This window comes from Felis catus, chromosome F1 (genome assembly GCF_018350175.1).
Source record: "Felis catus isolate Fca126 chromosome F1, F.catus_Fca126_mat1.0, whole genome shotgun sequence".
Classification (NCBI taxonomy): Eukaryota; Metazoa; Chordata; class Mammalia; order Carnivora; family Felidae; genus Felis; species Felis catus.
In genome coordinates this window covers 65138121-65150544 of record NC_058384.1, presented here as the reverse complement: position 1 = coordinate 65150544, position 12424 = coordinate 65138121, and the positions used below count along the sequence as shown (strand labels likewise).

Here is a 12424-nt window from a genome sequence, read left to right as displayed (position 1 = left end):
TCCTTCGACCGCTGGCAGCCTTTAACTGGATATATGGTAGGACTCACCTCTAAACAGTCTATAGGATATTAGCTCTTGCCGTATCACTATATAAAATCTGGATACTATGGTCACCTTTGAATTAGAGCAAGAGCATATTCTATCAAAATCAGGTACTAGAAATATATTTCGTGGCTGGTCTCCATTCAAATCCGTGTTTCTGTGAAAAATCCCACTGAGTGTCCCTTCCATGTCAGAAAGCAGTTCGTCTCAGTCTTCTAAAGACGGAAGGAAAAGATCATCTTTGAGATTATTTTCTGAAGTCTTATTTTTCTTTTCTTGGGGGAAAAAAACCCCTCTGTCCACATGCAAAATTGTGGCTTCCATACGCTCTGTCCCCATCTCCTTTTCAGTGGTATTCACTTCGGGAGTCCTGGGAGCTTCCATTTATTTCTTTTGGATCTACCCAAAGCAAGGAACTGTTCAGGTCAAGACAAGAATTAAAAAAAAAAAAAAAGTGGTAACACCACTGCCTTTATTGTGAAAATCCATCAGGCGGCCAGCACTGCTATTGAATCTGCTTTCCTGAACAGACTGCTGTCCTGGTGGCGAAGAGCGCTGATGACCTCCTGGCCTTAAGAATCTAGATTAAAAGGTACGGCTCCCTCTCTCTTCTCTGCAGGCACATCTATGAAATATACATAATAAATATGTGACCATGCCAACAGCACTGTGTGACTACGGATGGAGAAGTCATCCCGTGAAGCCAAGAAAAGAAACTATAGAACAGGAGGTTGGACCGGGTCAGTGATTTCCCATTTGTGGGTTCCAGGTCCCTGGGAATCCAAATAATCTTGTGCGGGGCCCATGAATCCACGTGTACTTTGAGCACGCTGCGTAGACTGGATCGACAGACATCATATGGAAGTGGTCGTGAGCCCAGGCTCTTTAGCAAGACTGCCCAGTTTCAAATCTTAATTCTTCCACTTAGCAGCTGCATGACTAGACAAATCACCCACCTTCCCTGTGTTTTCGTTTCCTCGTTTTTTAACCACGTAAAGTTGGTGGGAGCAAAACAGATCAGACCTGTTGTGTGCTTAGCCCTGTACCTAGTCCTCGGGGAGAGATCGGTGTTTTTACCACGTGCGTTCACACCCCAAGCAGACAGCTATTTTGGTCTTTTGCCATTTCACATTCCCATGTCACATGGACCTTGCCTTGTGCTGGACGACACAGAGAAGAAAAAGCCAACAAATTGGCCCTCGGTCTGCTTCCCAGTTTTGGAGAAGGGCACAAAAACCCAGAGACCCGATGGGCCGACCCTTCCTCTGCTACCATGTCCCAAATCATAAAAGTCCCCATCGAAAGCCTTTCAGTCTGGATCCAGCTGCAGAGATGAACCCCAGCTCAACGGCCCCGTCATTCACGCGTGGCTACTGGCCTTTCCCTTCTCCACTGCTCCCAAGTGAAATAAATACAAACTAAGGTTTCCGAGAACCAACAATAGGTCACAATATGGGATACAGATGCTGTCTAGGAATACCCAGATTGTAAGGCTTGTGGGAAGAAATGAGATTAAGACCCAGTCTACTGATGTCAGTGAGCATACTTGCTGATATCGACAGGCGGGACATACAAGGAAGTAACAGCACATCCCAGCCAGAGACCGGATGTCAAATTTAGAGGACTTCGTTTTTAGGTAAGGGAAAGGATTGTGGAATTCAACTGGTGTATCAACCCATTATTCCGGGGTGGAGTGGACCTACTGCCTTATCTTAGTGTTGATCTGTTCCTTTGGGTACCTGTGGTTGTATACCACGGGGATGATTTATTCTTCCTGATGTTGACGCTGCTGGTTTTGTTGTTACTTTTGTTTTTGTCTCAGGGCTGGATGGACAGGGTGGTTTGGCTGGTTTTTGAAGCTCTCAAAAACTGCTTTTGCTGAATCTGCAAACCGTTCGCTCTCACTACTGCCAAAACACTACCTTCATTTCAACAGCAGACACCGAATCAAAAGTTTCAGGAGGCACAGCAAACGAAATTGGTCTCTCTCACCCCCAAAGCTTGTACTGTCTCCGAGAGGAGACAGTGCATGTCAACGGGCCCACCTCACCCCCCCATTCAAGAAGGAGGTGTTTGGACAGGGTAGAGTCTCAGGAGGAAGCTTTCAAACAGACTGTGTGAGTCATAGGAAAGTGTCTCCGAAGGGCAATGTCATGGTCAGATCAGTGTCCTAGGAAAAAGCAATATCTCATAAGTGCCCTGGACAAACTCTCAACAGCGTGATAAAGTAGATCTCTCTCTGCCAGGACCTTGCTAGTCAAATGTGGCTCTGACGGCACCATAAAAACAGCTTCGTCCCCGTTTCTTTCACCTCCTCCCCACCCCCACTGAACAACTTTTTGTGTTCAAGTCTTTCCTTATCACGCTCACTTCATCATGATTATGAAGATGAATGAGCTTGCTTTATGTAAATAAACTATGCCACCAATCAAACAAAGGAGGGTGGCCATTTGCCTTAGTCCAGTTGAAATGCAGGTTTCTCTTAAAAGTCTTTAAAAATTTTTTTTAAATATTTATTTATTTTTGAGAGGGAGAGAGAGCGCGAGCAGAGGAGGAACAAAGAGAGAAGGCAACACAGAATCATCCAATGGAGGCTTCAGGCTCTGAGCTGTCAGCACAGAGCCCAACGCGGGGCTCGAACCCACGAGCTGTGAGATCATGACCTGAGCTAAAGTCGGATGCTTAACGGACTAAGCCACCCCGGCTCCCTTTAAAAGTCTTTAATAATGGTACTAAAGAAGGAGAAGACCTACTTATGGAGCCTCTTCTACATACTAGACACTGGGTGATGTACTTCACATGTTTATCAGCCTATTACACCTCACAATAAAGCTGTGACCTTGAGGCCGTTATTGTCCCTATATATAGGTAAACCTTAATGACAAATACTAGGAGTATTTGAATTCAGATCTTTAAACCCAAACAATCTGCCCTTTTTCAAAATGACTTGCTGTTTTCTTTAAAGATCTGTCACTAAACCACCACATGGCCTAAAACCAGTCACCAGCCTCCCTTATCTGGAAATTTCTACGTATCAATCTTAGTAGCCCCAAATTCTCTAATGCCACAGAAGCTAGACGTTTTGGTTAGGTCTGCCTGCGGAGGATCTTTATGGTTGATTCAGGAGACTTCCTCCAACAGTCTGTAAGGAAAAGCATGGTGGGACAGAAAGTTAGCAAGGTGGGCCAAGATAACTTCATACTCTCCCGCCTGCTTCAGAGTTTCAGCAAGGACCTAATAGAATAAATTCTGCATGTAAATAAAATATAAAATAAAATAAAATAAAATAAAATAAAATAAAATAAAATAAAATAAAAGTAAAATAAAATAAAAATATAAAATAAAATAAATAGAATAAAACAGAGTAAAATAGAATAAAATAAAATAATAAAATAAAATAAATAGAATAAAATAGAGTAAAATGGAATAAAATAAAATAATAAAATAAAACAAAGTAAAATAAAATAAATAGAATAAAATAGAGTAAAATAGAATAAAATAAAATAATAAAATAAAATAAAATAAATAGAATAAAATAGAGTAAAGTAAAATAAAATAAAATAAAATAGAGTAAAATAGAATAAAATAAAGTAAAATAAAATAATAAAATAAAACAAAATAAAATAAAATAAATAGAATAAAATAGAGTAAAATAGAATAAAATAAAATAAAGTAAAATAAAATTCACCCTGTGAATGTCAAAGACGACAGACATTTGTGGAGCTATCATCTCCAGCATTCGTCAACAATACCAAATCCTGCGAGAAGGCGAGCGTCTCTGGCCTAGAGCTAAAACACAGAGTAATTGGTCGAAGGGGTCCCGGGGGGAAGAGAGCTGGTATGGGCTGACAGGGGAAAGGGTGGTCATGCTGGAAGATTAGAAACATAAAAATGGATACACGCTGGAAAAGAAAATAAATTCTAGAACAGACCCTGGAAGCTATGGTCTCACATCTGTCATCCTGTGTTGTGAGCCCCATCAAAACCCAGTAGAAGAGGCGTCTCTGAAAACAGCCCCAGTTTGGCTGCTCAGAGAGTGGATCCTCAGGGAATCGGATGAAAACGGGAGGACTGGAGGGCTCGTGGACCAGCAGGAAATTAGGTAACAAGAGTGATCGTGGCTCCAGAGAACCACGACCGAATGTCAGCAATTTCTGGCCCCGGTAAGGGAGTGTGCTAGGAGGCAAATATGAAATTGCCCAATTAGGTGCTACTCTGAATATTATCTCCAGAGAAGAAAGCAAACCCAGGCGCAGCTGATGAGTTAACCAGATATGATACAGAAAACACTTCCTTCTCCTTTCTGGCTCTAAGTCTATTTTAAGGCGTTAGGTCTCTCCCGTCGGGTCGGCATTTGGGAGCCAGGGAGGCGATGCCGGTTTTCCTGGGAGGCCCTGCTCTGCTGTGGACAGCACTGCTGCTCCTCCTCTGTAAGTAGAGGCTCGGTGGCCCCTCCTGGAGGGGCCGACGTGGGTCTGGGTAGCGGCCGGGGTAGGAACGTTGGCAGTTTTCGTGGTGAACTTTTCTGGGCTCTGTGCAAACCACAGGGCATCTCCCGGGGACTCTGTAGTGGACACAAGCTGGGAGCAGAGCAAATTGGGCTGAGCAGGACCTAAGGGGGAGCCAGCCAGAAGCCTGTTCTTGCAAGGGGGGTAGGGCAGAGGGAAGAGAGAAGTTCTTTCTCTCCCTGGGTCAGATTCCTGAGAAGATGGCTGACCCCTTAAAACTCCATGGATGTTGGGGGTGCCTAGGTGGCTCAGTCGGTTAAGCGTCCAACTCTTGATTTCTGCTCAGGTCATGATCTCACGGTTCATGGGATCGAGCCCTGCGTTGGGGTCTACGCTGACGGCATGGAGCCTGCTTATTCTCTCTCTCTCTCTCTCTCTCTCTCTCTCTCTCTCTCTCTCTCTAAATAAACAAACAAACTCCGAGGATGTAGACCTCATCACCACCCCCAGATCCCCATCCTCGGGAGTCCCAGAAGACTGGGCAGAGACACTAACTTATCCTCTTTGAACTTTTGCAGATCCAGATGGCATGTCAGCAGGTGAGTGAGTCCTTGCTCCGTCAGTCTCACTGTGGCTGGCACACTCCCCCCTACACTGTTTCCCATCACCCCACCACCTCTGCTTTCTAATGATTAGGCATCTGTCCCTCCCTGACCAACCTGAGCCCCACTCCCTCCCCGCCTGCCTTCTTTCCCCCGTTCAACACCTGCTCACATACCACCTCATTGTCTCGGGGCACCCCACCTCTTTCTATGCCAACAACCATGTCAGCGGAACATCTAAATGCCCCACCCCTGCCCAGCCTGCCCCACCCCTGCCCAGGCACTGCCACACAACCTCATTCAATGCTTGCATCATCATCATGGTTAGTATTGCCGCCATTTCATAACTGAGGGCTTTGCCTGAGTAAGTGCTTGCTGGGGGTCGTGCAGCTGACCAAGGGCCAGCTTCTAACAGAATCCCCTGGGGTCCAAGTCCAGTTCTGTTTCTGTACCTCATCGCCACTGGCCACTTCCCAGGCTTTGGTCAAATTTGTACCACGTCTCTTTGTTCCGGAAAACCTATCAAGACCGATTCTCTCGGTGCTTCTCACTTCCTTCCAGAATTGATGTGGATTTTTCACTCCATATCCACTCACAGTTAAATAGTCATAAAAATTTAGAACTGGGAGAGACTGTTTCGGCTAGTCTAACACATTTATTCATCCATTATTCACACGTTCATCCACTCAGCAAATATTTAATGAACATGTCCTCTGTAGCAGCCATTGTGCTGAGCTAGGGCTGAACAGGATAGACGTCGTCTCTGCCTGACCAGAGGCTGTAGTCCTCGCTGACAGATACTGGCATGGAAATCAGGAGGACTGAAGTGGTCACCCTATGTTGCACTCGTGTCCCGTCTTTCCCCCTAGTTTGGGACTCCCTGGGGCCCCAATACTGTTTCCTCCTTCCTGTTTCTTATTAGTGGCCGTGCAAGGGTAGACTGACCACTAACTGTCTGACTATTGCCATATCTGTACTTTGGAGCCCTTTTCACTCCCTCTATATCTCTTCCCACAATTTGATCTTCTCAAAGGCACCCGGGAACCTACAGTGTCCTTGAATCCACCGTGGACTACCATATTGAAAGAAGACAGTGTGACTCTTACATGTAAAGAGAACAATTCTCTTGAACTCAACTCTACTGTGTGGTTCCACAACAAGACCAAGTTGGGAGTGACAACTTTAACTTTGGACATCGTGAAAGCCCAAATCCGCGATAGTGGGGAATACACGTGTCAGAACAAAGGATCCATGCTGAGTAAACCTGTGTCCTTAAAAGTCTTCCGTGGTAAGTTCCAGGACTATGGAAAGATAGAGTCCCCCATGTGAGGAATGGCCTGTCTGGAGACGGGGAGAGATCAAGTTATTCTGGGGCTTGGTGCACTGGGGTGGGACTCAGGGTCTCTGTCTCAAGACCTGCCTGTCTCCTTCCACTACTACTCCTGCGTGGCCCCACCTCCTTTCGGGGTCCTGGCCATCTCCCATCTCCCAGTGGGATCCTTCCAGTCTACCTCACCCCTCTTTTCCTGCGTGGGGCAGATGTATACGATATGCTCACACGGCATGTTGGATATGTGAACACTGAAGGAGCTGAACATCTGAGATGGGATCAAAAGGTCACATTTGGTCAACCGTTTCCACGAGCCACGACCTGGATATCAGGTTGCTCTCTTGGTTTTGAAAGACATCCACGTAGATCCCTCACGACTTCCACTTTTACTAAAGAACAAATGTTATGTTTGCCCCAATTTCACGACTGCTATTGCCAACCACTAGGACAGCACGTTCAGGCACATGCGGGCTAGTTAGTAAATGCTGGATGAACCAAAGAATGACTTCATTTAAATGGCTAGGTCATGGATATATTTGGCTTTACATTTTTTAATGGAAACATACTTTAAAGGATAAGCCTACTTTATGTCTTTCTCTTGAGTGAAAAGAGGTGTGGTGACATCCCTATGCATATTCCAGGCACCAACGAAAGCAGCAGGGGATAGCTTCTTTATTTCCTTGGAGTGGATTCTAGAAAATCCTTAAGGATCCCTACTAAATAAACTGTGCCCTGCACAGCCTAGCCAGATCTTTGTTCCAAATTCTCCCTCAGTGAATGCCTTTCAATTCTCACGGTGACATTAGCCATACGACCCAACTCTTATACTTTACAGACTCCTCGTTAACAAGTATTCGTTGAGTACCTACCAACTCTGAAGTAATTGTGTTAGGCACTGGGGATATAATGTAAGGATCAGACATGGTCCCTGGCCTCCTGCAGTATGGAGCCAAATGAGGAAGAGGATATTAAGTGAGTAACTACACGCATAATTAACATTGGCATGCATGTGCTGGGGAACTTTCAGAGCCAACTATGATTGACGGTAGAACTAGGGAGCCCCTAAGAGACAGGAGGATGAAAGAGACCTGCCCCTAGGCGAGGACTCCCTGGACAGAATAGTCTTATTACCCCGTAGTGACCAGAACCGGCGTCTACAGAGCTGTAGGGAATACTGGCATTCGAGCCTTCCGTGGACAGGCTCAGCAGAGATGTCCGAGTGGTTTCATGGCCCCAGACTCCCTTTTCAGGAGGCGAGAGGATTCATCAGTATAGAGGACAGACTTGGAGAGTGATTTTGTTTTTCCTTTTTCTTGCCCTTATGAGCCAAGAAACGGGTTAATGATAAAACGTGGTTCCTGACGCAGACTCTGCATGACCGCTCCTATTTTTTCTGTCCCTCTGTGTCTTTCCATCCATTTGCCGTTAAATAACGTAACAACCGTTCTTCAGAGTGGCTGCTCCTTCAGGCCTCTACTGAGGTGGTGCTGGAGGGTGAGTCCTTCCTCATCAGGTGCCACAGTTGGAGGAATTTGAATGTCAAAAAAGTGACCTACTACAGGAATGGCAAGTTCCTCCAGTTCTGGTACGACAACTACAACATCACCATTAACAATGCCACAGAAACAGACAGCGGCACCTACTACTGCACGGGCTGGATTTCAAAGCAAAATCACATCTCTAACTTCCTCAACATCGTTGTGAGAAAAGGTGAGATGGTAAAGAAGGAGGGGAGCCCACGGCAGGGGAAGGGAGAGGGAGGACACCCGAGCCTGAAGTGGCTGCAGCATGCAGAACGGGACAGCCGGGCCACCTTGTCTAGCCCACAGGCCTGCAGGGAGGAGGCCCGGGGTGGGCAGCACATCTCTCAGTCTCTGGTGGAATGTGCATGAAGACTAAATGAGGGGATATTTGTGAAACGGATGTCTAGCCTGTTAATAAGCACCACCCAAGCATAACGGATCATGATCAATGGTTCAATCCCAGAGTCCTCTGTGGCTCCGGGGGAGAACACTTCTAGTTATCAAATTGAAAGGGAGGCTCAGCGTTGGAGGAATTCAGGTGGTGTAGAGCTTGAAGACGCCACGCTTGGGGAGGAGGGCTGGGGACGGAGACCCACACACCAGTGGGCTGTGTGACTGGGTGGTGAGGAGACAGAGCCTCATGAGGAGACCCTGGCAGGTGCACTGCCTCTAGGGCCAAATATGAAGATGCTCTTTCCAAACTCTAAAAAGAGAGGGAGCCTTGGGACTACCTGCCCTGCAAGGAGGAAATTAGACCTTTTGCTCGGCAGACGTGGCTCATACTAATACCTAAAACAGCATGGGACCAGAAGCCAGAATTGAGCTTTAATGTCAATATTCTGTTAACCAGCCTGAGACCTAAGTGCTATTTAATTGTCATTGGCCTTCTGGTATCCTTATCTGTAAAATAAAGGGCTTGGTCTAGCTGTCCCTTGAGGAACTTTAAAAATACCGACGTTTGTATCTCATCTCTTGAGATTCTGATTTAATTGGTTTGGAGGACTGAGCATCAGTATTTTTAAAAGCCCTTTCAGGTAACAGTCTTGTGCGGCCAGTGCTGAGAGCCACGGGTCTAGGTGATCTCTGTAATATTCTGGCTGTATTATTTCTGGCTGTAATATTCTGGAGCTTTATAATTCTAGGATCATCACAAAAATCAGTATCTTGTAACCAGAATAACAAGAGAGGGACACTGGAAGGCAGCTTACAGAGGCTCTGGCCCAGTGTCTTCATTTCCCCCAACGGGCACGTGGTAAATGATGAACGATTCAGAAATGAGGCACTGGTGAACCTCCACCCTCCCCAGCCTCGCCATCTCCTTTCCACCCTCAAGTCAGACGTGGGCCACTGCACCTGTGAGCCCCAATAAAGAGATCACCTTTCCTATGACCTTCCCCACTGGGCACACTGGCTAGAGGAGCTACAGGCTGGGGCTTCAGGGAAGGTCTCAGGAGTCCTGGGGCTCCAGGAAGCACAGGCAGAGGAACCCAAGTCCATGAGTGTTGCCCTCGGGTCCCAGCCAGCATATCATGCTAGCGCTGGAAGACAGAGGACCGTTCCCGGTTCCTCTCTCAGGGAGGATGAAGCCCTGAGCCCCATTTTTCGATTCCTCATATGACGTATGTTTCCTGTCGCATCCAGATTCCCCTCCGGAGCACCAAAGCAAATACTACTGGCTACAATTTGTGATCCCATCGTTGGTGGTGCTTCTGTTTGCTGCGGACACGGGGCTGTTTATCTCGACCCAGCAGCAGCTGACCCTGCTCTTGAAGATTAAGACGACCAGGAGGAGCAGGAACCTTATGGACCCACGTCCCAAGCCAGACCCCAAAAAGAACTGATGTTGCTGCTTGGGAAACATTTGCAACGGCAAACTCTTTCTGGCATCAGCGATTGCTTCTCCGTGGTCAAACACAGCTCGCAACGCACACAGGAGCGTCTGGACGCAAGGCTTTAACAGACCTGCTTCATTAAACCAGCTGAAACTGGTTACATGGCATGTAACAACAAGGGCTCAATAAACATCACTTAAACAAACGCAAGAATGAATATATTCATTTATTAGCGTCTGTAAGAGAGAAGTCCAACTTGAATAAAAGGGGTATGAAACCAGGTAACACGGTGCATCTAAGTATTTGAGGCTTGCTAGTTTCTTTTTTTGTGTCTAGAGGCAAGAACCATAAAGTCCCAGATTAGGAAGGCTTTCTCCCGACTATCGTAAATCTGGACCGGGTCTATGAGGAGCTGGGAGCATGCCGGTGAGATCACTCACTTTTCTGCTCCCACTTCGACTTACCCTTTTTTGAGCTTCTAGCTCTTGGATTGCCCTGAAGCTGGGGCAATCCTGAGCCTTAGGACCCTGGGGATGAGGCTCAGGCTGAGATTTCCCTGTGATTGCTTCTCTCTCTGCTATCTCCCAAAGTTGTGAAAACCCTCTTATAGCACCTGAACTTGGAGAAATTCCAGCAAATACGAATCACCAGGACTCTCAGCTCTGAAAAACAGCCCAGGACTGAGAAAGACCTCAGGCAAAGACCCAACATTCGCTCTCCCGCCCCCACACCACCTTGGCCGCGGACACACTTATCCTGGGTGCCAAGAGGAGGCGTTAGGGAAGAGAGGCAACGTATATGAGCAGTACTGACCGTGAGCTCACAACAGTCAACGAGAGATCAGAGCACCTGTTAACTTCACTATATTTTAGAACAATTACTAACATCAGGAGGAAGTGAATCTGGTGGGGGGATGGTTCACAAACACCCATGAGATTGACAAGTCCCATTTTCTCCAAAAGATGTTTTTGGACCGTGAAGCAGAGAGAACTATTGGTGTTTTTTGGTTTTTTTTTTTTCTTTTTCTAAATATAGGTATCTGGGATGAACCTCCTTAATACCACTTCTACTTTTCTCCCCCAAATCATTTCAGACAGGTAAGAAACAACCAGATTCCCACTGAACAGCCTAGTCACTTGGCTTCATGTCGACAGGCCTTATGAGTTTCCTGCAACAGAAAGAGGAAAAACAGGAAAATTCCCCACGGGAGGACCCTTGGTATTGTCCTAGACACTTCCCTTGCCTTTAAGGAAAGACAGAAGATCCATTTTCGGCTACAGCCTTGAGACCATGGTCTTGCCACCACCGTCACAAACAACTTCTTCCGTCACAGTGTCCTACACACAGCTTCGTACACATCAGATGGAAGAGCAAGTGACTTACTCCTCTGAGGATCTGAGGCCAAGTGACCCAGAGTTAAGAGCTGAGGGATAGTTCACATGGATAGAAAGTCCAGGCTTGATCAGCCTGAGACAACTTCTGAGGCGTTTGCTAGATTCTGGAGGATCACAGTTCACCTTCACCTCCCCTTTTATCCCCACCCAAGCTTTCAAGAGCTCTGCTTAGAGCACATACCTGGTCGTTCAGGCCGCCATGAACTAGCTGTGTGACTAGAGCAAGCCGCCTGCCCATCTCTAAGATTCCATTCCTTCTTTGTAAAAAGAGGGGGTTTGGACTAGGTGGCTTCTAAGCTCCCTTGAGCCCAGACGTTCTGTCCTCCGTTACTCGGAAGCCTATTTCCCATGTGGTGACTACACAGGCTCAAAGGCTCAGAACGCATCCCCAAGAAGCTCTTAGTGTGAATGTTTCCTTCATCCTCCACACATGGTCTTCACCGTACTCTTCCATGGATGTGAATTTCAGGTTTGTCTGAGACTCATGTCTACCATTCATTTCTTCCTATTTCCTTCTTCTTCATACATCTCTTGTTCCGTAAGAAATGTGGAACAGAGTTAGGGCTTAAATATTTAGTGGAGCTCCAAAATATGGCATTTGAAAGAATGTTTGGGGGGCATCTAGGTGGCTCGGTTGGTGAGGTGTCCGAGCTCCAGAATATGGCATTTAAAAGAATGTTTGGGGGGCATCTAGGTGGCTCGGTTGGTGAGGTGTCCGAGCTCCAGAATATGGCATTTAAAAGAATGTTTGGGGGGCAACTAGGTGGCTCGGTCGGTTAAGTGTCCAACATTAGCCCAGGTCACGATCTCACAGTTCACGAGAAACCCTGCGCTGAGCTCTGTGCTGACAGCTTGGAGCCTGGAGCCTGCTTCGGATTCTGTGTCTCCCTCTCTCTCTCCGCCCCCCCCCCCACCCAGCTCATGTACTCTCTCTCAAAACTAGATAAAAACATTAAAAAAATAAAAAATAAGAGGACGTTTTTATTTCCATATACATAAAATACTTTGTCTATGCCAGAGAGGGAGCATGTATATCTTACAGGCGATTAAAATGGAAATAATCCACCCCCCTTCACTCTCAGGGCCTCCTCTGCTACCTCCAGTCTCTTACCAAATGGGTCGAAGCCAGTTCATAGAGCAAATTTTCTCTCCCATAGTTGCTATTCCAAATCGGCTGCCACAAATCATGAATCCTCAATAGAGATTGGTTTTTTGAAAATCAAGTCAGTTAACTCCCTACCGGTGGCCAATGA

General features: G+C 46.5%; 2 protein-coding genes across 2 annotated transcripts in view; one reads left to right on the top strand and one right to left on the bottom strand.

The window, feature by feature from the left end:
• LOC101100178 (olfactory receptor 10J1-like) overlaps positions 1–12424 on the bottom strand; it is a 306783-nt gene that overhangs the window by 23125 nt on the left and 271234 nt on the right. The window lies entirely within an intron of this gene.
• Positions 4336–9982, top strand: FCER1A (Fc epsilon receptor Ia). Its single transcript, XM_006943049.4, has 5 exons — positions 4336–4472; positions 5069–5089; positions 6126–6380; positions 7875–8132; positions 9587–9982. The coding sequence occupies exons 1-5, from the start codon at positions 4415–4417 to the stop codon at positions 9784–9786; spliced, it is 792 nt and encodes a 263-aa protein (XP_006943111.1). The 5' UTR covers positions 4336–4414; the 3' UTR covers positions 9787–9982.

Bases quoted from the DNA above. Each gene is read 5' to 3' on its own strand.
- FCER1A (XM_006943049.4), top strand. From the start codon at position 4,415: ATGCCGGTTTTCCTGGGAGGCCCTGCTCTGCTGTGGACAGCACTGCTG. The intron at 5,090-6,125 runs GTGAGTGAGTCC...ATCTTCTCAAAG, and splicing joins TCCAGATGGCATGTCAGCAG to GCACCCGGGAACCTACAGTG. The intron at 6,381-7,874 runs GTAAGTTCCAGG...ACCGTTCTTCAG, and splicing joins GTCCTTAAAAGTCTTCCGTG to AGTGGCTGCTCCTTCAGGCC.